We start from the raw sequence: 25,194 nt of genomic DNA on the forward strand, positions 1-25,194 counted from the left end.
GTTACAGTTAAATGTTCTCAAATAGAAGCTTAAAGGAGAGATCCGGACATTTTAGGTGTTATCTTTGATGTGTCGCTTATCACTCACCATCCTTGTCCCGTGTCGTCATTTTTTCGACCCCCTCCGTTGGCATAATGGGAGCGCGTGCCTAAGCCAAATTCGTCTATTATAACCTCTACTACTACTCATTGTAGAGTCTCATGATACTCAAACATGCACTGAAAGTTCCTGAGAGGCTAAGGCTAATGCCGAACGAGCTAACGCTGGTTGCTTGTTTCTCTCCCAGAACCTGGCAACTCGGTGTTGCCAGGGAGAGAAATAAGCAAACAGCGTTAGCTCGTTCGGCATTAGCCTTAGCCTCTCAGGAACTTTCAGTGCATGTTTGAGTATCATGAGACTCTACAATGAGTAGTAGTAGAGAAAAAAATAACTTTGCATCGGTTATAATAGACGAATTTGGCTTAGGCAAGCGCTCCCATTATGCCAACGGAGGGGGTCGAAAAAATTACGACACGGGACTCTCTGAAATAACTCAACGTCCCTTTCAAGGATGGTGAGTGATAAGCGACACATCAAAGATAACACTTAAAATGTCCGGATCTCTCCTTTAAATCAAATACAAAATCTCAAATGTATAAGAAAATATTACATATAGCGCTATTATATATATTATCATAATACTTTTTTTGTGTGCAAAATCCAGGTCAAAATATCAGTAATAGGTGATCTAGGACATTGTTCTCAAAGTGGGGTCCAGGGACCCCCAGGGGTCCTTGGGGGAGTTCCAGGGGGTCCCCAGCTAAATGATGGATAGTTAGGAACCAAATTGACCCTTGTGGGTCTGTAACTCTGAGAGTGTACGAATGGAACGGGTCCATTTGGTTCTCAGAGTTATTATAACCTTGATTTTACAAAATAAATCGGGGTCCCAGAGATAGAAATGCCATTAAATGGGGGTCCGTAGCCTAATGAATGTCAAACTGGGGGTCCTTATGAATTAGAATGTTTGAGAATCACTGCTAGAGCAGTAAAACTCTGCATCCTTGGCATATATTTTCAAATGGGGATCCGTGGGCTACTAAGTGTATATTTGGGGGTCCTTGACATGAACAAGTTTGAGAAGCACTGATCGAGGACTCTCTGAAATCAGGATCAGCATCACAATTCTACTCTTCTACGTTTCAACTGTCTAGCGTGAAATTCCTGTATAATATACTGGAATTTCACACTTCACCAACATATTGATATGTTGACAGACAGCAGGACGTTGGCAACCAGGCAGGCTGCATGTCTGCTGTGCAGTCAGTGACATTTAGCTGACATTTGATGTGAGGTGTCATGTTTCACTTCCACGCTTAGCTTGTGTTTGGTACACATGAATACGCTTGTTAAACCATTTATGTTATTAGTCATGTGTCAGGTATGAAGGAGCTTAAAACGTTGATATTACCATGCAGTCACAGGTCAGGCATGAAGGAGGCTTGTCAGGGAACATTACAAGTACCTCTCATCCAGTGGTGTAAAGTAACTAAGCACTTTTACTAAAGTACTGTACTTAAGTACAATTTTGAGGTATTTTTCAATTTTCTGTACTTTTACTTCTACTCCACTACATCTCAGAGGCAAATATTGTACTTTTTCTCCACTACAATTATTTGAAAACTTTAGTTACTAGTTACTTTGCAGATTTTGATTATTATTACAAAAAAACATACATGCACCATTTCATTTTGGCCATATACATTTTATAATATTTTTTATATATATATATATATTTTTTTTTATGAATACCGCCGGTTTTGCCCTGGACCGACTGTTTTGGGGCGAGTGTTTTGGTATTCGTCTGTAGTGCGCAACTGCGCATGCGTCCGCAATAACATTATCAGGATCAGATTATTGGATATTATCAGATATTAGAAGTATATTGGGTTTAGTACCAACGAGGTTTTACTCTGGGAAGGTGAAATCAGACTGTGTGTGTGTGTGTGTGTGTGTGTGTGTGTGTGTGTGTGTGTGTGTGTGTGTGTGTGTGTGTGTGTGTGTGTGTGTGTGTGTGTGTGTGTGTGCGTGTGTGCGTGTGTGTGTACACATACACACCGTATATCTAGGTGTGCCCTGTGATCTTTTGGCTATGCCATGTGTGCCTTGGCACCAAAAAGGTTGGGAAGCACTGAGTTAGACTGAGTCACAGCAGGAACTAAATTCTTAACCTCCTTATTAAGGCGAGAAATGGGCAATGCAATGACATAATATATTGACATAATATTGATTCATATTTAATCTCACCCTTATTGAGAACAATAGTTATAGTGCTGACTAATGCTGCAACACATTAATCAATGACCAATGCTATATTTGATCACAGATATTAAAGTATAGATTGCACGCTACTAAATCTGGGTTATAATGGTTCCCACCTGCAATGCAGTACAGTCCCATGAAATACGTTTTCTTTTACGAGCTGTTTTATGGTCAATTTGTCAGTGCAGTGCGTACAGGAGTACAGGTGTGTCAGAGGAATTAAGGTTATGCTATTATTGTTCTGCATTATTGTTCCCTGGAGGAACATTCAGGTGTCATGACAGATGACAGCACAGCACCGAGAACGGAACAGGTTAGTATAGAGTTATGTCTCGTTTATGTCTCTGTCCTGCACGACCGTGTCACGTTGCCCAAAATAGCAGACCTTAACACGCTCACAACGTGTTGCAGAGACACGCCTAAACACCTAAGCGCCATATGAACAAAATACAAGGGCACTTCATCAAAGTATGTTTTATTTAAACTGTTAACAGTAGAGATTCTTCCGGAGCTTTCGAACAGCTCGTTTTGAATGCTACTGCTAGACATTTACACTCTACATTTATAGCAGTGGTGGAAAGTAACTAAGTACATTTACTTAAGTACTGTACTTAGGTACAATTTTGAGGTATTTGAGTATTTCCAGTTTTCAGTACTTTTACTTCTACTCCACTACATCTCAGAGGCAAATATTGTACTTTTACGAAAACTTTAGATTTAGAATATTATTACAAAACATACATTAATCACTTCAGCCCTATATACAATAGGCCTATATACTTCGGCCATTTGAAAATAGCAGATCTACAAGCTCACAATGCATTGTGAGCTTGTAGATCAGCTATTTTCAAAAGAATTTTATACATTTTGAACTTGTGAAATGGGACATTCTGCACAATGAGTACTTTTACTTTTGGTACTTTAAGTATATTTTGATGCCAATACTTTTGTAATTTTTATTACCAGACTTTTACTTGTAACAGAGTATTTCTACATGATGGTATTGATACTTTTACTTAAGTAAGAAAATCGAGTAATTTTTCCACCACTGACTACAGTAAAAGTAGTCTCAAAGCCTCAGTATATCACTTGTAATGATTATTACAGTCTGTGGCTGCTGAGTAATATCACACTCTGTCAAGATTTAATCTGTGTGAAATCCTATAAAATGAGAACAAAGCTTCCTCTCTTACAGGTGTGGGTGTAATCTGATTCTACACCGTGCAATTCTCTGCGTTAATCTGTCTCAAGGCAAGACACGCTTATCTGTTTAACACATTTTAACAACAAGGCATTTCAATGTGAAACGTGTGTGAAAAACATTATAAAAGGACTTTTGAATAAAGTAAAAAGGAAGAGTTCCTTATTAGGAAACCTAATCAGGACACAGAGCAAAAAAACAACACATAATATAAAAGGACATTTGAATAAAATAAATCTAAAATAAGTTCCATATATGTGGAGCATGAAAACTGAATGCTGGTTTAGTTCTAACTCTAGGGACATAAAGCAGACCCACACGCACACGCACACGCACACGCACACGCACACGCACACGCACACACGCACAGGTAGCAGACCTGTTTCAGATGATCTGACAGATCATGATGTTTTTTTTTACCCTAAACCAGTGGTTCTCGACCTGCGGGTTTATTATTAAAAAGCTATACCAATAAATAATAATGTATAAATTATACTACGTTAGTTCCATTGATCCAAGGTGGAACACAATCGATTGATTAATCATTAAAATAGACATGCTCAGAAAATGGGTTAGGGTTAGGGTCTGGCTGGCTGCCGTGTTAAGTGATCAGATGGGTGGGCCGCAAATGCTTTAAATATTTTCATTTGGACCCTGACCCAGAAAAGGTTGTGATGGACCTAACCCTCAACCATTCAATACTTTATAATCCAACAGGAATATTTTATTATTAAAGAGGTGGTGCCATGGTTTTCCACTTTTTCTGCTCTTCATGTGTCTATGAGGTTGATAGAACTTCATTAAGCCCCCTGGTGGTGTTTTTATGGTGTTTTATGTCTTCTCTGACTATTTTGAGTTTCTACCTGGAGGCTGAAACCTTGAGGGTCAAACGTGCCAATAGAGAAATAGCGCTTTAGTGACATAGTAAAAACATACCCTCCCCCTCATTATCATAACACAACAGGTGTGGGCATGAGGAGGAGGAGGGACTAGGACAGGTGGGTGGTGCTAAGGTGGTGGAGGAGGTGCTAAGGTAAGAACCAGGTATACTTAATGAACTGGAGGCGTGTCCACATAAAACATAATTTTAACAATTTCTGTACACTTTTTTTGAAAAAAATCTTCCTCCTAGTATAACCATAATACCTGATGATTATGTTTTAGGGGGGGGGGGGGGAATCACTGAAAATCACGGCACCCCGTCTTTAACCATATAGATAATGTATTGTTCAGTATTATTTATTTGTAGACTTTCTCACAGTTATCTTTTACAGGTTCATCTTGAGACCAGCCCACTGCTGATATTCATCCAATCAGAGAGGGCCCCTGAAGCCCAGGTCCCGCCCCCTCATCCTTGAACCATTGGGCGATGCCGAAGAGTGACACGTGGCCAGGCGGCGTTGCCATGGAAACCCTGAGCAATATGGACAGCGCCGGGAGCTGTGACAGCGTGATCAGCGTCAACTCTGCATGTGTGAGTGTTCTGAACTACATTACCCATGATCCCATGTGTGAGTGTTCTGAACTACATTACCCATGATCCCATGTGTGAGTGTTCTGAACTACATTACCCATGATCCCATGTGTGAGTGTTCTGAACTACATTACCCATGATCCCATGTGTGAGTGTTCTGAACTACATTACCCATGATCCCATGTGTGAGTGTTCTCAACTACATTACCCATGATCCCATGTGTGTGTTCTGAACTACATTACCCATGATCCCACATTCTCTCTGTTCCCTACTCTGTCAAATCGTCAGTGTTCATTTATCCCTGAGAGTGTATGTAAACATGGACGTTCCATCTTGATGCTCTCAGAGTTAAGTTTGACTGTGTAACGTGTGTATAGTCCTAACTTTTTCCATTTTGTGGTGTGTGTGACAGACAGATAGAGAATGACAATGGGGACACCCACCCAATTTAGGCATTTAGCAGACACTCTTAATCCAGAGTGATTTACAGTAAGCAAGGTAAACACGAGGTAATACATCAAATGCATAGAAATAGTAATCTAGGATCACAGGTAAACCGAGAACCTATCATCAGTCTAAACAGTATAATATCAAAACATTTATAAATCTGTACATTGAAACTATACACACTATAGGATGCCAGGTCAACAAATGAACCTGGCATCTGTCTATTAACATGCTATCTGATCCATAGCGTTGGGAGCTCTCCTTAATGCTATGCGACTGTACATGTATATGAGTGACATGTATGAGTGGCGTTCTACCACTGGGGTTCAGCGATCATTGCCCTGTGGTGTGTATTAGAGATATGAAAGCTCCAAAAACTCCAACCTGTTTTATTACTAAAATAAATCTTAAAAATTTCAGTGACCAGGGCTTCCTGCACGAGATCTCTTGTAGTGATCTGAGCCTTGCTGGTGTTATTATTCCAGATCCTGATCTTGCGCTCCATCATTTAGCCACTGTTTTTAATAGTATCACTGAAAGGTTTGCTCCTTTTAAAAGGCTAAGGATAAAAAATAGATCAAATCCCTGGTTCTCAAATGTTTTGTCCACGGAACTGCATGCAAGAGATAGAGCATGGTGTGCAGCAAGGACAACTAATCGGGAAGTGGATTGGCAGGTTTTTAGAAGGCTGAGAAATAAATGCTGCCTACTTATAAAGAAAGCAAAATCAGAATATTACTTCACCTCACTGGTGAAGACGGAGAATAATCCAGCAAAATTCTGGAAAATTGTCAAATCCCTAAATTCTGGTCCCACGTCTGCACTGCCACACTCTATCAACACTGTAAATGGTCCTATTACTGACAAACGTATTATGTGTGATTTCTTTAATCAACATTTTATTGCGGCTGGAAATCTATATGAAAGGTCTGATCCCTCCCCCGTAGGAAATGTATCTGCATCTAGCTCAGTGGAGGAAAACGGAGACATTTTCTCATTCAAAGAATTTACACTGCTGGAGGTCCTATTTGAGCTAAGTCAGATTGATGTAAACAAATCAACTGGTGAAGATAATATGGTACCTAGTTTGTTAAAACTTGCAGCTCCATTTATTGCCCAATCTGTAACTCATATTTTTAATATTATTCAGCAAGCTCTAGCTGGTCTTAAACTTTCTCTAAGTGTAGGTAAGACAAAGTTTATGAGGTTTTCTAACAAAAGAAAGGTGGAAACAAGTGACCCTATATTGTCCCTGAGCGGGGCACAGATTGAGCAAGTCTCATCTTATAAGTATTTAGGGGTTTGGCTAGATGAGGACTTTTCTTTTAAAACTCATTTAACAAATCTATCTAAGAAAATTAAGCCTAAAATTGGCTTCCTCTACCGAAATAGATCTTGCTTTTCTCAAGAAAATAGAAAGAGGGTCATTCAAGCTACAATCATGCCAATACTTGACTATGGAGATATTTTATATATGCATGCCGCAGACAGCACTTTAAAACCCTTGGACGCAATCTATCACAGTGCACTCCGCTTTATTACAGGTGCAGGTTTCAGGACTCATCACTGTACATTGTACACCTCAGTAGGATGGTCTTCCCTGGCTCTTAGAAGGAAGCAACATGTCACCCTGTTTACATACAAGGCACTACTTGGCAAACTGCCCCTGTATTTGACAAAACTGTTAGAACCCAATACCTCAAGTCATGGTACCAGATCTCAAGATAATAACATTTTGCTGAAGGTGCCCACAACCAGTACTAAACTGGGAGATACAGCCTTCAGTGTATATGCTCCATATATATGGAACGAATGTCAAGAAAAGCTGAAGTTAGATGCCCTTGTTTCTTTTGCTATTTTTAAAAGATTTTTAGCTGACCTTATATTGGAAGATCTATGCACCAGCTTGGTGTAATATATGGTTTTAGTATATAACTTAGGCAACCTTTTTATTTTTATATGTACCTTGTTGTCCTTGTCACATCTGTAAAACCACTGTTGTAAATGTCTTTTTGTACACAGGGCACCATTGAAAAAGAGACCCTGGTCTCAATAGATTTCCCTGAAATAAAGGTTTCAATCAATCAATCAATACCTGATGAATAGGTCTGAGCGACCAAAACGTTGTATCATTAAACGTTTTGCTGTAATTGAAGAAGACTCCTGTAAGTGTGCGGGACTCCTTTGCTTTTCTCATGTTGACTGCCTACTCCTACAGTATGCACCCGTCTCTTGAAGTACATAGGTGTGCATCGGATTTTCAGTTTTAAATAATTGACACCAGTCAATAGCCAATGTAGCAGATCTCACAGCTTGAGCGCTTGTAGATCAACAGTCTTCGCTATTTTTTTACTAGTTCAAAGTCAAAGGTTTCTGGCTCCACTCTATTCCCAGTGTGTCTTTGAAGTGGTGGTGAGATATTGTGTATGTCTGTTCAGAGAGAGGTCTTCAAGGTCTTCTGTTGAGACTCAGTTCCTTTGTTGATGATCAGAGCATCTTCTGACATGAACTCTTCTGGCAGGTCAGTATAGGATGAAGGCTACTAGCCTGCAGAGAGAACCCTTCAGAATTCCTCAGTACTGTGGGAAATGTAAACACACGTGACTCACCTTTTGCTCTCCACAGGACACCATTTAACCCTTTAAAGCCTGAGGTTCCGATTCTACAAATGCCTTCTAAATCAGTTTTTTTTTAAAAACGTATGTTACTACTGTATGTCAGTGGTTCTCAAACCTTTTCATGTCAAGGACCCCCAAAAATTTATTTGTATTTGGCCCCGGACCCCCATGTCAAAATATTTTGTTCCAGGGACCCCAGAAGCAAAGATTTGAGTTACAAATGTTCGCTTTAAAATATATATTTATTCGAAGATTTGCACACATTTTCTTGATTTTTCAGAAATAGCAGACCTACAAGCTCGTAGCTTGCTATGAGCTTGTAGATCTGCTATTTTTGAATAGCCAAAGTGTAAAATAATGCTTTTTAGCTCTTTACCTCTTATGTCCATATTTTAACTTAGCAGATCTACAAGCTTGAAACGTGGCGCGAAGCGACTCGTTTTGAAAAAGTAACACTGAAAAGTAGTTTTGGACATATGAGGTTTCCACCTGACTTTATTTTTTAGAGCCTCAAGCTCACAAGCAGCTCTTTGTTCTGTGTGTGTGTGTGTGTGTGTGTGTGTGTGTGTGTGTGTGTGTGTGTGTGTGTGTGTGTGTGTGTGTGTGTGTGTGTGTGTGTGTGTGTGTGTGTGTGTGTGTGTGTGTGTGTGTGTGTGTGTGACACAGAGTGATGACAGCATGGAGCATCTATCAGCGGAGGAGAGAGCGTGTCTGATGTTTCTGGAGGAGACCATCGAGTCTCTGGAGCTGGAGGAGGACAGTGGACTGTCCAATGATGAGCTGGACGGAGGACAACACATTAAAACAACACCCCAGCAACCCTTTGCACCCAGTAACATTAAAACAACACCCCAGCAACCCTCTGTACCCGATGACATTAAAACAACACCCCAGCAACCCTCTGTACCCGATGACATTAAAACAACACCCCAGCAACCCATCATAACACATGGTAAATATCACATCACAGACACAACACCCCAGCAACCCTCTGTACCCGATGACATTTAAACAACACCCTAGTAACCCTCTGTACCCAATGACATTAAAACAACACCCCAGCAACCCTCTGTACCCAGTAGTTCTATGTTACTTTGTAGATTTTTTATTATTTATTATTATTACAAAACATGCATTAACCACTTCAGCCCTATATACATTTTGGCCATTTGAAAATAGCCGATCTACAAGCTCACAATGCGTCGCATTGCGGCGCATTGCGACGCATCCATTTGAAAACTTGTGAGATGGGACCTTCTGCATCATGAGTACTTTCTACTTTTGGTAGTACATTTTGATACCAATACTTTTGTACTTTTAATCAAGTACATTTGTAATTCCGGACGTTTACTTGTAACAGAGTATTTCTACCTTGCAGTATTGATACTTTTACCTAAGTAAAAAAAAATTGTACTTTTCCCACCACTGGGAATAAGATTGGATCTTTGAACCGCTCGCACTACAGGATAATTTGACAATTTGCCTCTGCTTTTGATATCCCCTCTCTGGTCATTCATTCTAGTCAGACTGAATTCAACAATGCATTTCCTTTTGGAAAATGTAGACTGTCTGATATGTTAACATCACAGGGTTAACTTGTACGTTAACCACATCAATCCTAATGTCCCTATTTTGGGACACAATTTGTCTTTTCTTTTCATTCAAAAATAGCTAAAAATGGCAGAGATACCATCTCGTAACGCATGTGACGTGTTGTGAGCTATTTCCACTAGTTGTCGTACGAAGAAGTATATGGGGCTTAAGTGATCAAGAAAATGTCCCCTATTCAGTTTTTCTTAACAAATCAAAACCTGACTGGTGTCTTTGTTCCCAGATGCACAGGGTTTCCAACACGATGAAACCGGCAGGGACCACAAGTCCTTCCTCAGTGGTGGCGTTCCCACACCGTTCCTCCTGGCCAACGAGGGCGCTAGTCTCCCAGAAAGACCTTCGGCGGACATCGCCGAACCCAAAACGGCCGACGAGCCAACAGAACCTACAAGCGCCGCGTTATCCGTCGAACACGTTGCTCAACGCCAAGCTCCTCCCCATGAAGACGCGGATCCACAGACCTCCGCGGACGTCGATGACGCGAACGCTCCAACAATGACCGCTGACACTAGAGAGCAGGAGGTGTCCCCGGACCTCCAGACACAAGCTGCTGATCCAGCCACCGATAACAGAACCCCTTCGCCAGCTGCTCCGTCCACCGGCTCGGACTCGGCCACCGGTGTCATAGACGGAGATAAGGGTACAGAGGATGTCCCTGCAGATGCCAGCCCTGGTGGTCACGACACGGGGGCTTCTGAGGTGGACCTGGGTCTGATCCCTCCTCCGTCAGACTTCATGGACGAGCCCAGTCGGCCCACTACGCCTCAGCCGGGGGCAGAGGACCAGAAGGACCAGAAGGACCAGCTTCTCGATTCTACAGGGACGTCGGCGACAAGCTCGATCACACCCACTGACGTGGAGGACCTAGGCAGTATAGCCTCCATGAAGACACCTTCTCCTGTGAGTTCTCCTGTATCTCCGGATCCTCCCTCCAAACCTGCCGTTGAAGTTCCTGTCAGCGCCAACGCACCGCCGTCTCCCTCCGAGATGCCACCGCCCAACCCTCCTCCTGAGGCAGTGGAGATCAAAAGCCCGCCCGCTGTGGCCCCCAGACCCAAGAAGCTCCCCTCCAACATCATCCTCAAGTCCCACAGGCCCGCATCAGGCTCCAACGGGACTTCGGCCCACCCCGTCTCCTCCTCCAGTGACAGGTTGATCCTCGACCCCCAGAGGGTTCGCATGGAGGCCCTCCGGAAGCTGGGCCTTCTAAAGAGCGAGGAGAGAGACCCGGGGCCCCCTGTCCTGAGCCCCAACAACCGCTCCCCTGGCTCCAGGAGGTCCTGGGCAGCACCCAGCGCTCCTCTCAGCCCTAACCCTGCTCCTCATGTCCCCGCCTCCTCCACGCCATCTCCACTTCCTGTCCCGACTGTTAACCCACCGTCTGCCTCGGTTCCTGTCCCGACTATTAACCCACCGTCTGCCTCGGTTCCTGCCCCTACCATTAACCCACCGTCTGCCTCGGTTCCTGCCCCTACCATTAACCCACCGTCTGCCTCGGTTCCTGTCCCGACCATAAACCCACCGTCTGCCTCGGTTCCTGTCCCGACTATTAACCCACCGTCTGCCTCGGTTCCTGTCCCGACTATTAACCCACTGTCTGCCTCGGTTCCTGTCCCGACCATAAACCCACCGTCTGCCTCGGTTCCTGTCCCGACCATAAACCCACCGTCTGCCTCGGTTCCTGTCCCGACCATTAACCCACCGTCTGCCTCGGTTCATGTCCCATCCGAGACGCCGAGAAGGACCGTTCCGCCCCCGACGGCGGTGGAGGTGTCTTTGGTGGATTCCTCTGCGGTCCGGGACCACGGCCACATCCTCCCGGCCCCCGCCGCTTTCAGCGACGCCGCTGAACCTCTGACTCCTCCCACAGACCCGATTCCCGTCGGAGACGTTTCGGAACACGCCGGGAGTGATCCCGCCGCGCCCAAGAAAAGATCTGCCACTCTGGAGCGCTCGGGCATGGGTCTGAGCGGCTACGCGGCGAGCCAAAAGTCCAACGGGTCTGTCGGCGCCCAGCGCGGCCCGAGCGAGGTACGGAACACTCGGGCGCGTCCCGCCTCCCTCGGCAGTGGGAAGGACTTCTCGGAGGCTCAGGGGGGATACCAGGGGTCCCAGCCGGCCACCCACCACCACCCCCACCCCCACCCCCACCTCGCCGGAGACCCCCAGAAGCTGCCCCGCTCCCACGGCATCAGTGTGGTCATCTGCCCGCGGGCCAAGAACGGAGAGGACCGCCGCGAGGCGCTCAAGAAGCTGGGACTGCTCCGAGACTGAGCGCAAAACAATGCATGGCCCCAAAGATCCGGAGTGTTGTATAGCACTGAAACCATCTTTAACCTTATCTTCATATAACTGGTGCTCGCTTATGCTCATTATAATACGGTACCATTTCTGTCACATTTCACTCTGTGTCTCATTGGTGGGGCTGTGGACAGTTCAGAAACCTGCCTACCAGTGACATCATCAATTGGGATTCAAAGCTAATAGAAAGTATAGCCTTTTGTCTTCCTGGAAAGTTAGCACGTAGAAGCCATTGTTCTTGCATTGAAAACAAAACAAAAATTGTTTGAAATTATCAAACCTGCCTACCGATGATGATGATGATGATGATGATGATGATGATGATGATGATGATGATAATAATAGTAATACCCAAAGATGTGGGGGGAGGAGAAAAATAAAATCTACTTTATTAGGAAAAACACACTAAAAAAGGTCTGTAGTGTACAGTATGTCTATAGAGTAAAATCTAAAATAACTGTGGAACAGTAGAGCAGGTGGTGGGTAGGATTTTGATGTGGACCGATGACGTCACTGGTAGGCAGGTTTCGGAACTGTCCACAGCCCTCCTCTGAGACACAGAACTAATAGACCACCATAAGCATTAGTGAGGAGCACATAAGGTTGAAAATGGGTGAAGTGCTCCTTTAAGTCCAGAACCACACTTTACAATTCACCACCTGGAAGAGACTGGCATTAGATACCCTTTTTTAAACACTTAAATCCATATTGTGTGGAAAGCTTTTGCAAAGAAAATAGCAGATCTACAAGCTCACAATGCGTCGCATAATGTAGAGAAAACTGAAAATACACTAGAGAGCCCTGAGGGACTCCGCTCAGCGTCGTATTGGGGTTTAAGTGACACAGCAGAGATGCTACAGTAGCGAGATGATTGATGAAGGATGGTTTTATGAAGACTTTGTACATAATGTTCATCTAACGAGACTGTCTGATTGGATGTCACAGTTTTCCTTCTGATTTGTTACTTATGGTTCTCAGCCTGAGGCTTAGGGACCACCAGGGGTCCGAATGAGGCGTCATGGGTTTGTAACTCTGCAACTCTGGGAACACATTCGGGGGGAAAAAAGATGGGGGCACCACCTCCTTTTTTGTGTAGAACAAGGAACTCAGTTTGGCCCCTCCCCTCCTTGGTAGAGCGGCCGATAGCCGCGGGGTAGTGAAGAGGGGGGAGAGAGGAGGGTAAAGGTTTGGTCCGAGCTGGCTCCAGTGTTGCCAGATTCTGTGAGTGAAACAAGCGACCAGGTCTATGAAAACAAGCCTAAAAGAAGCGACCAGTTTCACCACTTGAGTCAGCTATTTTCAAAAAGAATCTTGAAAGCAAGCCCAAACTAGAAAATGTGCTCCTCGGAGCACAGGTCTCCGCCAGGCGAGGTGGTAAAAGAAAGTACTGTTCCCAATTAATCCTGTCTTACCTATTTATATTACATATTGTGATGTCACATGAAGCTTGACCAATGTTAGCTGTGAGCGGACGGACACACACACGGACGGACAGAGGGTAAAACATACTCTCCACCATGCCTTCGGCCTGGCGGAGACAATAAGCAACTACACTTCAGAAACAACCCCAAACAAAAGCAACCCGCAACTATGAATATCTACAAGCAATGACTTTACAGAAAAACAAGCCCAAAGTCGCTTATAATAAGCCGACCTGGCAACACTGGCAGGATCTTGAAGACCAGCGCTGCCAGCTCTAACACAATGTGTGTCAGTTTGTGCTGAACTAAATGCCAACTTTTGCCAACAGACAGTCTGAAGTAATCTGAAGTAATCTGTTTGGTGGAGAGTCACCTTAAGTGATGCTGACAGCAGAATCTGTGAGATTAGTAACTCTCGGAGTGTACAAATGGAACCAAATAGAAGGGTCTGTAACTCTGACAGTGTACAAATGGAACCAAATAGACCCTTACAGATCTGTAACTCTGAGAGTGTGCAAATGGAACCAAATGGACCCGTTTGGGTCCATTTGCACACTCTCAGAGTTAAATAAACTCTCAGGATTTTACAGTGTAGATTGGTGACCCAGAGATAAAACAAATGGTATCAAATGGAGGTCAGGGGAGTGGACTAATGCATAATATATGAAACCGGGGGTGCTTGAAATGGAAAGGGTTGAGAATCACTGACTTATATATTATTATAGATACAGTTTTCTTTTCATTTAAGCAGATAAACATTGAGAACATTGGATACTCCTGGACTTCCCTGTTCCATTTCCTTTGTTGTAAATTAAACTCTGCAATTTGTTCAGGTCTCACATTACTGCCTCCATTTAATCTGTACACATTACAAACACCTTCTTCTGCTCTGACCCCCTCCCCTCCCATAAAAAAGAAAACCCAGCTATGGACCAGTCCATTACAGATATGGACCGGTCCATTACAGATATGGGCCAGTCCATTACAGATATGGACCGGTCCATTACAGGTATGGACCGGTCCATTACAGATTAGGTAGGTAGGTACTTTATTCATCCCTGAGGGGAAATTAAGATGTTACAGCAACTCTCATAGAGACATCAATAAAAAAACACATTATAGTAATAGAAAACATCTAAAATAGGCATCTAAGCATAGTCAACATACAATATAAAAAAATTGACAATTGACAGACCAAACACTACTAAAGAGTCCGATGGCTTGCATCCCACATCCCTCATCCTAAACAGCCTGATCAGCCTGATCAAGCCAACCAGATGTGGAGTTGTACAGTCTTATTGCTGTAGGCAGAAAAGATCTCCTATAGCGCTCCTTCTTGCAACTTGGGTGTAACAGTCTGTTGCTAAAGGAGCTTTTCTGCCCTTTCACTGTGTCATGTAGGGGGTGGGAGGGATTGTCCATGATGGCCAGGAGTTTAGACTTCATCCTGCTATTGGCCACCTCCTCCACAGTATTCAAGGTGGTACCAAGGACAGATCCAGCTTTCTTGATAAGCCTATTCAGCCTCCTGCTGTCGCCTTCCTTGATATTACCCCCCCCGCATAAAGCACTGCGCTGGCCACCACTGATTGGTAGAATATGTTCAACAGAGTCCTACACACACCAAAGGAGCTGAGCCTCCTCAGGAAATAAAGCCGGCTCTGGCAGGGGGGACCCCCCATCCTCCTAAAATCCACCACGATCTCCTTTGTTTTGGCAATGTTGAGTAACAGGTGGTTCTGTTTACACCACTGAACAAAGCTGTTAACCAGTCCTCTGTACTCCATCTCTTGGCCTCCACTGACACGTGCCACAATAGCAGAATCATCTGCATACTTCTGCAAATGGCAAGTAGCTGTATTGTGCCTGAAATCTGAGGTGTAGAGACTAAAGAGGAAGGGAGCCAGAACTGTCCCCTGGGGGGCGCCAATGTTACTCACCACCCAGTCTGACACACATCCTTGCAGCCGCACAAACTGTGGCCTGTTGGTCAGATAGTCTGTGATCCAGGAGACAATGGGAGAGTCCACCTGCATCATCAGCAGCTTATCGGCAAGTAGTAAGGGCTGTATGGTGTTGAAAGCACTGGAGAAGTCAAAAAGCATGACCCTCACAGTGCTGCCAGGCTCATCTACAAGGGAGTATGCTCTGTGTAGCAGGTAGATGATGGCGTCTTCCACACCAATGTCTGCCTCGTAGGAAAACTGCAAGGGGTCTAAGAATGTCTTCACCAGGGGCCTCATGTGTGCTAGCACCAGTCTTTCCATGGTCTTCATTATGTGGGATGTCAAGGCCACCGGTCTAAAGTCATTCAGAACACTGGGGTTCTTCTTCTTTGGCACTGGTACCAGGCAAGATGTTTTCCACAATGATGGGACCGTTTCTAGACGGAGGCTCAGGTTAAAAACATGCTGGAGTACACCACACAGTTGGTCTGCACAGACTTTGAGGACCCTTGGGCTCACACCATCAGGGCCCGCAGCTTTCCTGGTTTGGAGTTTCCCCAGCTGTCTCTTCACCTGAGCGGTAGTGATGAAGATGGGGGTGGAGGGGGGGCCGTTGTGTGTATCAGTGGTATTAACAGTGGGGGAGGGGGGGTGATCTGGCAGCTGAAAAGAGCAAGAGGAGGAGGAGCTAGGGGGAGGAGTGGAAGGAGGAGGAGAGCATGATGGAGATCTGATGGTGGAACTAGGAGGATGAGCCCCTGGGTCAAATCTGTTGAAAAACTGGTTGAACTCATTAGCCCTATCCAGGTCTCCAGCCACCTGCTGATCTTTTGCCTGCTTTTGGCCAACGATCTTCCTCACGCTGCTCCATACCTCTCTTGTGTTGTTGTCCTGCAGGCTATTCTCCAACTTCCGCCGGTAGGAGTCCCTTCCCTCCTTCAGCCTCTTTTTGAGCTCCTTCTGCACTCGCTTCTGCACTCGCTTCAGTTCTTCCTTGTTACGTGTTCTCCACACAGAAATGTATGTAGTCTGAAATGCAGTGTGTAAGACCATCAATGTCCTCCCCTTGTGAGTCACAGAAAACTCCCCAGTCTGTTGTTTCAAAGCAGTCCTGCAGCGCCTCCTCAGCCTGCTGAGTCCATCGCTTCACAGTCCTAGTGGTCACAGGGAACTGCTGGACCGGTCCATTACAGTTATGGACCGGTCCATTAAAGATATGGACCGGTCCATTACAGATATGGACCGGTCCATAGTTTTTATTGACAATCTTATGCGTAGAAAACACATCAGGTAATCAAGCAGCACATACAACAACATGAAAGACATGGACAATACAGAAAAAACAAAAACAAATGTGTGTGTTGGAGCATGCAGACGTGCGTTGGCAGCTGGTTCTGTGCGCTCTGTGCGCTCTGTGCGTCTTTTGGAGACGTGAAGCTGTCTGTAGTTGACAGTGGTGGAATACAAGTAAAAGTCAAGTATTCCAGTATTCAAAATGAGTAAAAGTACAAAACCATTAAAATATACAGCATAGTACCGAAAGTAACGAAAGTAAAAGTTCTTATTATGCAGAATGTCCCATCTCAAAAGTTTTTAAAAAAAATGTTATGTATGATTTTTTTTTGAAAATAGCAGATCTAAAAAGTTCCATTTACTCCTACAGATTTTATCCAAACATCACGCAAATCGGTACACAGTATCTCTATAGTCATGTGATCAAGACGGATCTGTCCGATATTTTATATTCCATCCTGATTGGCTAAGGTTGGCTTCCAAAGTTTGCAGGATTGGTCCGTTTTGAACAAAATGTCTCAAATCATGAACAGCGCGTGCGATTTCCGTGAAAACGTGCGCGCACATTCCCACTAGGCCGAGGAAGAAATGGCACCCTTTTCACATTGGCCTGTTATAGCGCCACCAGCAGGTCTAATTTACCAAAACACATTTTTGCAACAAAATGCCTCAAATCATGAATGCATGCACATTCCCACTAGCCCGAGGAAGAAATGGCACCCTTTTCACATTGGCCTATTATAGCGCCACCAGGTGGCCACAATAACCTACCTGACCTGGCGGAGACCTGTGCTCCGAGGAGCACTTTTTCTAGTTGCTTCTGCTTTTTCACTTCTCTTTATTTGTTGTTTCACTTTTAAAAAGGTATCTGTGGTAATCGCTCCCTATTGATCCCACTTCCTTAAACTGTGGGGGGGGGGGGGGAGAATAAAAACCTTGTCTGGTATTGTACCATTGTCCAGTGGTTCTCAAACTGTGGGCCGAGGCCCACTGGTGGGCCATGAGGGTATTGCAAGTGGGCCCCCAAATAAATGGGTTCAGATGGGTGGGCTGAGAGGTTGAGAACCACTGCCATGGACCACGAGAACTCCCAAGCAAACCCTGACTTTACTTCTCAGGGAACTGAAGCCTTTCTTACTCAATGTGACGAGTCACAGTAACGCTTAACCCTTTAAGACCGGGAACGCATTTGTGCCATTTTAGATTTCTTTGGCTATTCAAAAATAGCAGATATACAAGCTCATAGTGCGGCACAGAGTGCCGTGCTATGAGCTTGTATATCTGTTATTTTTGTAAAATCTTGAACATATTGTGTAAATCTGTGATGTTTTGAAGCGATTTGTTTTTACTCCGATCTGTGCTTCTGGAACAACATATTTTGACATGGGGTCGGCGGCCAAATACATATCATTTTGGGGGTCCTTCACATGAAAAGGTTTGAGAACCACTGATATCATAGCAACATAATTTTTTTCCAAAAACTGTTAGGATTTAGAAGACACGTCTTAGCAACACGTGTCTTACTGTACCTTTTTTAAAGAGGAGAAGATGTGAGGATGATGTCCTCAGTGTGCGTTCAGTTCTCCGGTGGCCAGGAGGTGATAAGTATCTGAACCATGTGGTTTGAATGTTTTCAGCTGCAGTGACGCACTCACTCGTCAGCCTCAGTGACGCTTCAAACCACAGCAGAGCACCGTGCCAACATCAGTCTGTCATCATCATCATCATCATCATTTATTTAACTCACAACCATGTTCACATGGTATGGAGCACGGATATCCTAAATCATGCAATACATAACAATATTCATACAGACGTAGCAAAAGCCATGGCAAGCATTATTTGAACAGAGGAAGAACGTTTTTCAGAAAGGCACCCAATTCATGAATAACTTTTGGCTTGTCAGATTGCAGTAAATAATACAAATAATTTCAGTCTTCTGTCTTGCCCTAAGAGGACTGACCGTGGGTAGCTACTGGGACGTAAGTCGGGGCTTGCTCAACCCCGGCTGGGTCATCTGGGCTAGGGTGTATGTTGCAAGACCCGAAACACCCGTTGACCCCAGGCTACAACACTGATGATACGTCCCAGGTCCATCCATGTGATGTTTTTTTGTTATTTCAGCATAGATGGGTGAGTTATATAATACTTTGGCAGGTATGTTTGTCTAAAATTCATATTGTTAATATTTTTGCACTCAAATATAACGTGAAACTCATCTCCAACTCGATTGTCATTAAAAAAATTGCATAACCTCTGGCTTCTTTCCAGCCCAGTAACCTTTGGAATTCTTGTGTTGTTCACCCTGAAATTACATTGCGGAAACAACCATAGCGGTGATGGAAAAACAATATGGGCTGTTTGGAACACAAGTCATCTCATTTGGAACATGATTTGTTTCCTCTGTTTGGCACGATAGACACACACACACACACACACACACACACACACACACACACACACACACACACACACACACACACACACACACACACACACACACACACACACACACACGCACATGTTTGTATTACTACGCTTGTATGGAAATCAACGTTTTAGGACGGCATTAAAAATACATAGGGGAAACTCTAAACCTGACCTCTAAACCTGACCTCTAATTGTCTAACCCTAACATTAACCCTGACCTCTAAACCTGACTTCTAAATGTCTCATCCTAACATTAACCCTGACCTCTAAACCTTACCTCTAAATGTCTAACCCTAACATTAACCCTGACCTCTAAACCCGACCTCTAAATGTCTAATCCTAACATTAACCCTGACCTCTAAATGTCTAATCCTAACATTAACCCTGACCTCTAAACCTGACTTCTAAATGTCTAATCCTAACATTAACCCCGACCTCTAAACCTGACCTCTAAATGTCTAACCCTAACATTAACCCTGACCTCTAAATGTCTAATCCTAACATTAACCCTGACTTCTAAATGTCTAATCCTAACATTAACCCTGACCTCTAAATGTCTAATCCTAACATTAACCCTGACCTCTAAATGTCTAACCCTAACATTAACCCTGACCTCTAAATGTCTAATCCTAACATTAACCCTGACCTCTAAATGTCTAATCCTAACATTAACCCTGACTTCTAAATGTCTAATCCTAACATTAACCCTGACCTCTAAACCTGACTTCTAAATGTCTAATCCTAACATTAACCCCGACCTCTAAACCTGACCTCTAAATGTCTAATCCTAACATTAACCCCGACCTCTAAACCTGACCTCTAAATGTCTAATCCTAACATTAACCCCGACCTCTAAACCTGACCTCTAAATGTCTAATCCTAACATTAACCCCGACCTCTAAACCTGACCTCTAAATGTCTAATCCTAACATTAACCCTGACCTCTAAACCTGACTTCTAAATGTCTAATCCTAACATTAACCCTGACCTCTAAACCTGACTTCTAAATGTCTAATCCTAACATTAACCCCGACCTCTAAACCTGACCTCTAAATGTCTAATCCTAACATTAACCCCGACCTCTAAACCTGACCTCTAAATGTCTAATCCTAACATTAACCCTGACCTCTAAACCTGACTTCTAAATGTCTAATCCATTAATCCTGACCTCTAAACCTGACCTCTAAATGTGTAATCCTAATCCCATCCTGAATCCTTTTCTTCTAGTTGTAAACCCACCTCTAAAAATACATATTTATTCTTTACCCATAAAAGGACCATGAAAGTGGCCCTCCCCTCACAATGTCTATTTCTCGAGTACTTCCGGGGCAGCGCCATGTGAGCACGCGTTTTGGTTGAGCTCCGTGCCGGTATTGTGCATATTGTAAATATTTTACCAGTCTGACCACGAATCTGCCACAAAGTGTGTGAGAACACTCAACAGAGACATTGAGATCTTTTTGTTTTGCCTTCGTTGTAAAAACTGCAGCCTAAGATGCCTAAAATACCTAAAGCCGGCTCCATTGCTAAGGCTATACCGGCTAAAGCTAGCTCAAACGATGACGCTCCACCGGCTGGAACTAGCTTGGATGATAATGCTACACCGACTGCGGCTAGCTTGGATGCTAATGCTACACCGACCAAAGCTAGCTCGGATGCTAATGCTACACCGGCTGGGCTGGAGTCTATCCTCCAGGCTATCGCTAAGCTGAGGACGGAATTGCTCGACAAGGGGGAGGCCCAGTCGGTCGAGATCAAGACCCAGGTTGATAATCTCAGGGCGGAAATTAAACAGGCTAACGATAACGCCAACGCTAAGATTGTGGCCCTGGAGACACATTTCGCGAGTCTGGAAACTGCTGTTAACGACCAGTCGGATAGGATCACTGAATTGGAGCGAGAGTTGGTCGTGGTTCTGAAAGAGCTGGCAACCCAGAAAGCCCGGGCCGAGGAGCTCGAATCGAGGGGGCGCCGCTTTAATATACGTGTCACTGGTATCAAAGAAGGAAGAGAGGACGGCAAGCGACAGACCGATTTTGTATCTCAGTGCCTGAAGGACGCGTTTGGCCTCTCCAAGCTACCCACACTGGATATTGCCCATCGTACGTTACGCAAGAGGTCGAGTGATGGAGACCGCGGTCCACCGAGAGCGTTCGTCGTCAGGTGCCACTACTTCCAAGAGAAAGAGGAAATCTTGAAGCTAGCCAGACAGAGGAACCAAGTGACCACCGCCGACGGCGACGCAATCCGAGTGCATCAAGATTTTACGCATGAGGTGGCCAAACAGCGGGCTAAATTCAACGAGGTACGGGGCTTGCTCAGGTCCTGTGAAGGGGTCCGCTTTGGCCTGTGGTATCCTGCAGAATTAAAAATAACAACAAAGGAAGGCGAATACAATTTCAAGGATCCTGCAAAGGCGAAGGAATTCATACAGAAGAACTTGAATCCCAAGTAGCGACGACGGAACGAGGAATAATGGATGTTTTGTTACGATGATTTAGCGTCTCTTTCTTTTTTCAATAAGCCCAACGGATTTTATGCTCAGTGGACGGTACAGAAGGACTTAAGCTCCATGGACACTTTCTTTTTTCCCGGCAGCTAAAGGTGTGTATCTATATGCTTGTTTTATTTTCTATTTTGTAATGAACGCCAGCAAGAGGCATTTGGGTGCGCACTTTACTTATTTTGTTTTACATTTGCTCTTTATGTCCAATTGAGAGCTGGCGAGATTTTTTGTTAAACACTACTGTGACTCTGGTCCGCTGTGCTTTGTATTCATGTTGTTTGGGTGTTATATTTTTTTTGGGCTGGGTTAGAGATTTTACGGAAATTATACAGTGAAAGTGACGCTGACAAGGGGGTGCTGTTTTATTTTTAATTAATTTTCGGTAGCTGCTAACAAAGTGTTTATCACGCCCCAATTTCTATTTTATTTCTGCTTTTATGCTCTGTTGCTACTACACAGTGAGTGACGCTAACAAAGGGGTGCTGTTTTATTTTTTTTTAAGTATTGTTCAGTAGCTGCTAAAAGAAAAAGAGGTATTTTCACGCCCCAGTTTCTGTTTTTATTTCTATGCTCTGTTGCTACACGACAGTGTTGTTTGTCTCGTGGGATGTAAAGTAAACATCTGAATAATATGACGTGCTGGGAATGAGGCTGGCTGTGTTCATCTTGTATGGACGCGGCCAGCCCATAATAATTTAATTGTATTGCATTTAGCTAAATATGGTACCACTCTGCTCTGAAGGCTGTAGTTTTACTTTTCTTTGTGAGGAACGGTCTATTTGTACGATGTTGAACAGAGCGGGTCGTGTCTGTTATGTAGACGCGGTCGGCTCGTATGTTGTTGTTGCATTCACATGCAGCGTTTTATTTTGAAGGACGTTTCCCTACACCTTTGACTTCCGGGGTCAGGCTGAAGAGAGTCTTGGCAAGGGGGCACCCATGGTGTTGGAGTGCCCTCTGCTGGGGAACTCATTTATTTAGATATTTTGCTTTGGCTTCCGGGGTCAGGGGTCAGGCCAAAGAGACTCTTGCCAAGAGGGCGTTTCGGACACCGTTGGAGCGCCCCCTGCTGGGGCATTCAATAATTATTTTGAAAAAAAATTTTTTTGTACCATTTTCTTTTTTTTTGTAAAAAATTGTATGCAATAACATGCACGTCATGCTGCTGGTAATCCAGTGGTTGAATTTGAACAAGAGTGTTTTCAGTTCACTATAGAAGTCAATAATTGATTGTGGTTAGACTGGTTTGTATTATTTTTTGTTTTTGTATTGCACGGTTCTGGTGAGGCTCAGCCCCACAGGGTAAGCTTTGATTATGTTTTTGTTAGTTGAGGAAAGACAAGGAGGGGTCTATGCAGTCTCTCGTTTGGGGAGGGGCCGGCAGAGGGGTTTTGTGATGTTTTGTGTTTTGTGGTTGTTTTGTTGTTTTCCTTTATGTTTATCGCTCATGTCTTTAATGATGCATTGTTCTTGCAGAGAGTTACTGTCCACCAAAGGGGCCTGTGCCTGTGTTGTCTCTGACCAGGAGGTAATTTTATTATGCTCTTTACCAAGCTATGGCTGTACCTAATCCTATTAAAATTGGGGGGGCGACTACAAAATTTACGACTTGGAACGCCAGAGGGATTAATCATCCAGTGAAACGCAGTAAAATATTTGCACACCTATCTAAGTTGCAAACAGATGTAGCCTTCCTGACTGAAACACATTTGCTTAATAAGAATCATAACATGCTGAAGAGGGGGGGCTTCTCTCAGGTCTTCCATTCCAAATTCAATGCCAAGTTCCGCGGTACAGCCATTCTTATACGTAGAGAGGTGCAGTTTGTTCAATCAAAGGTGATATCCGGCAGTGATGGTCGTTATATTATTGTTCAGGGACACCTGTTTAACATACCGGTAGTACTGACATGCGTCTATGCTCCCAATTGGGACAATGCTAAATTCTTTAGTGATTTGTTTTCTCTGCTTCCAGACATGAATAGTCATCATTTGGTTTTGGGGGGGGATCTGAACACAGTCCTATGCCCCCTGCTGGACAGATCCAGAACAACACCTGGAACATTGAGTAAATCAGCAGAGACTATTAATGCTTTTCTCCAGGCATATGGAGTGATTGACGCATGGAGGTACAAACATCCGAGGTCTAGAGAGTATAGCTTCTTCTCAGCACCACATCAGTCTTATAGCAGGATTGACTATCTTCTGATGGACAAGAGGCTCCTCCCATTTCTAAAGTCAAGCGATTGTGAGAGCATTGTTATTTCAGATCACGGTCCGGTTACAATGGCCTTAGGTTTTCCAAACAATGAGCCTCCGCAGCGAGTATGGCGACTAAATGCACAACTATTGTCGAATGAAGAGTTTGTTGATTTTATCAACTCCCAAATAGATTTTTTTGTGGAAACAAACAAAAATCCAGATACAAGCCACTGTAACTTCTGGGAAACGATGAAGGCGTATTTGCGCGGTCAGATAATAGCTTACAGTGCCGGGGTGAATAAGAGACGGTCGGCACGCCTTAATGAATTGACATCTCTACTAAAAGATATTGACCAGAGACACTCAGCTTTGCCATCCGCTGACCTCTACAAGGAGAGAGTTACTTTGCAGACAGAGTTTGATATCCTGTCCTCCGGGGTGGTAGAAGAGCTCCATCTTAGATCTCGTCAGGAATTCTATGAGCATGGCGAGCGAGCCAGCAAATTGCTTTGTCACCAATTAAGACAGTCTGCGGAGGCGGGCCTTATTGCTGAAATTGATACTCCAGATGGAATAGCCACTGATCAAAAAATCATTAACGGTCAATTTAAGAAGTTTTATGAGGACCTCTACTCCTCCGAGAGGGGTGAAGAGGTACAGATGTCTCAGTTTTTGGATAATCTCGAGTGGCAGACTCTAAGTGTACAGGACAGGTCTGATCTTGATCGTAATATATCTGGGGCCGAAATTGGCCAAGCTATTAGGAAGATGAAGAGTGGCAAAGCCCCGGGGCCAGACGGCTTCCCAATTGAGTTTTTCAAAACATTCTCTCCCAAACTAATTCCTATTTTGGAAGATGTGTATGCAGAGGCATTGGAACGGAAGTCACTTCCCCCCACTATGACTCAGGCCACAATCTCAGTTCTTCTTAAAAAAGGGAAAGACCCTCTGAAGTGTGAATCATATCGGCCAGTCAGCCTACTCTGCTGCGATTATAAGATTTTGACCAAGGCTTTAGCCAGTAGACTGGAATCAGTTATCCATACAGTGGTGCATTCAGACCAAACTGGTTTTATTTTGGGACGTCAGCTTTTTGGCAACGTACGTAGGCTGTTCAATATTATCTACTCCCCTGAAGCCCCTCCCACAGCTGAGGTTCTATTATCTCTCGATGCGCACAAAGCGTTCGATCGTATTCAATATGAATATCTTTTCACGACTTTAGAGAGGTTTGGGTTTGGGCCCACTTTTCGAGCATGGATTAAGGTCTTATATACTTCACCACAGGCCTCAGTTCGTACTAATAAGATTATCTCCGGCTACTTCCAGATAGGGAGGGGCACTAGACAAGGTTGCGGACTGAGTCCCCTACTGTTCGATCTCGCCATCGAACCACTGGCGGTCGCTCTAAGGGACGACACGGGCCTTACAGGTATTGTTAGG

At 44.1% G+C, this 25,194-nt stretch overlaps 1 protein-coding gene across 2 annotated transcripts in view; it reads left to right on the top strand.

Moving 5' to 3' along the window:
• LOC308096757 (uncharacterized protein) overlaps positions 1-14,216 on the top strand; it is a 20,669-nt gene extending 6,453 nt beyond the window's left edge. The window contains exons 2-4 of one of the 2 annotated variants that reach the window (XM_080444202.1): positions 4,764-4,976; positions 8,709-8,994; positions 9,877-14,216. In XM_080444202.1, coding sequence (XP_080300328.1) covers positions 4,872-4,976; positions 8,709-8,994; positions 9,877-11,927 — 2,442 coding nt within the window. In that variant the 5' untranslated portion in view covers positions 4,764-4,871 and the 3' untranslated portion in view covers positions 11,928-14,216. The remainder of the gene's footprint in view (positions 1-4,763; positions 4,977-8,708; positions 8,995-9,876) is intronic. The other variant, XM_080444201.1, reaches the window with a different exon arrangement.
• Positions 14,217-25,194: the final 10,978 nt, after the last annotated feature.

The sequence above is a fragment of the Gymnoscopelus braueri genome, assembly GCF_963280865.1.
Source record: "Gymnoscopelus braueri genome assembly, chromosome: 12".
NCBI classification, from domain to species: domain Eukaryota; kingdom Metazoa; phylum Chordata; class Actinopteri; order Myctophiformes; family Myctophidae; genus Gymnoscopelus; species Gymnoscopelus braueri.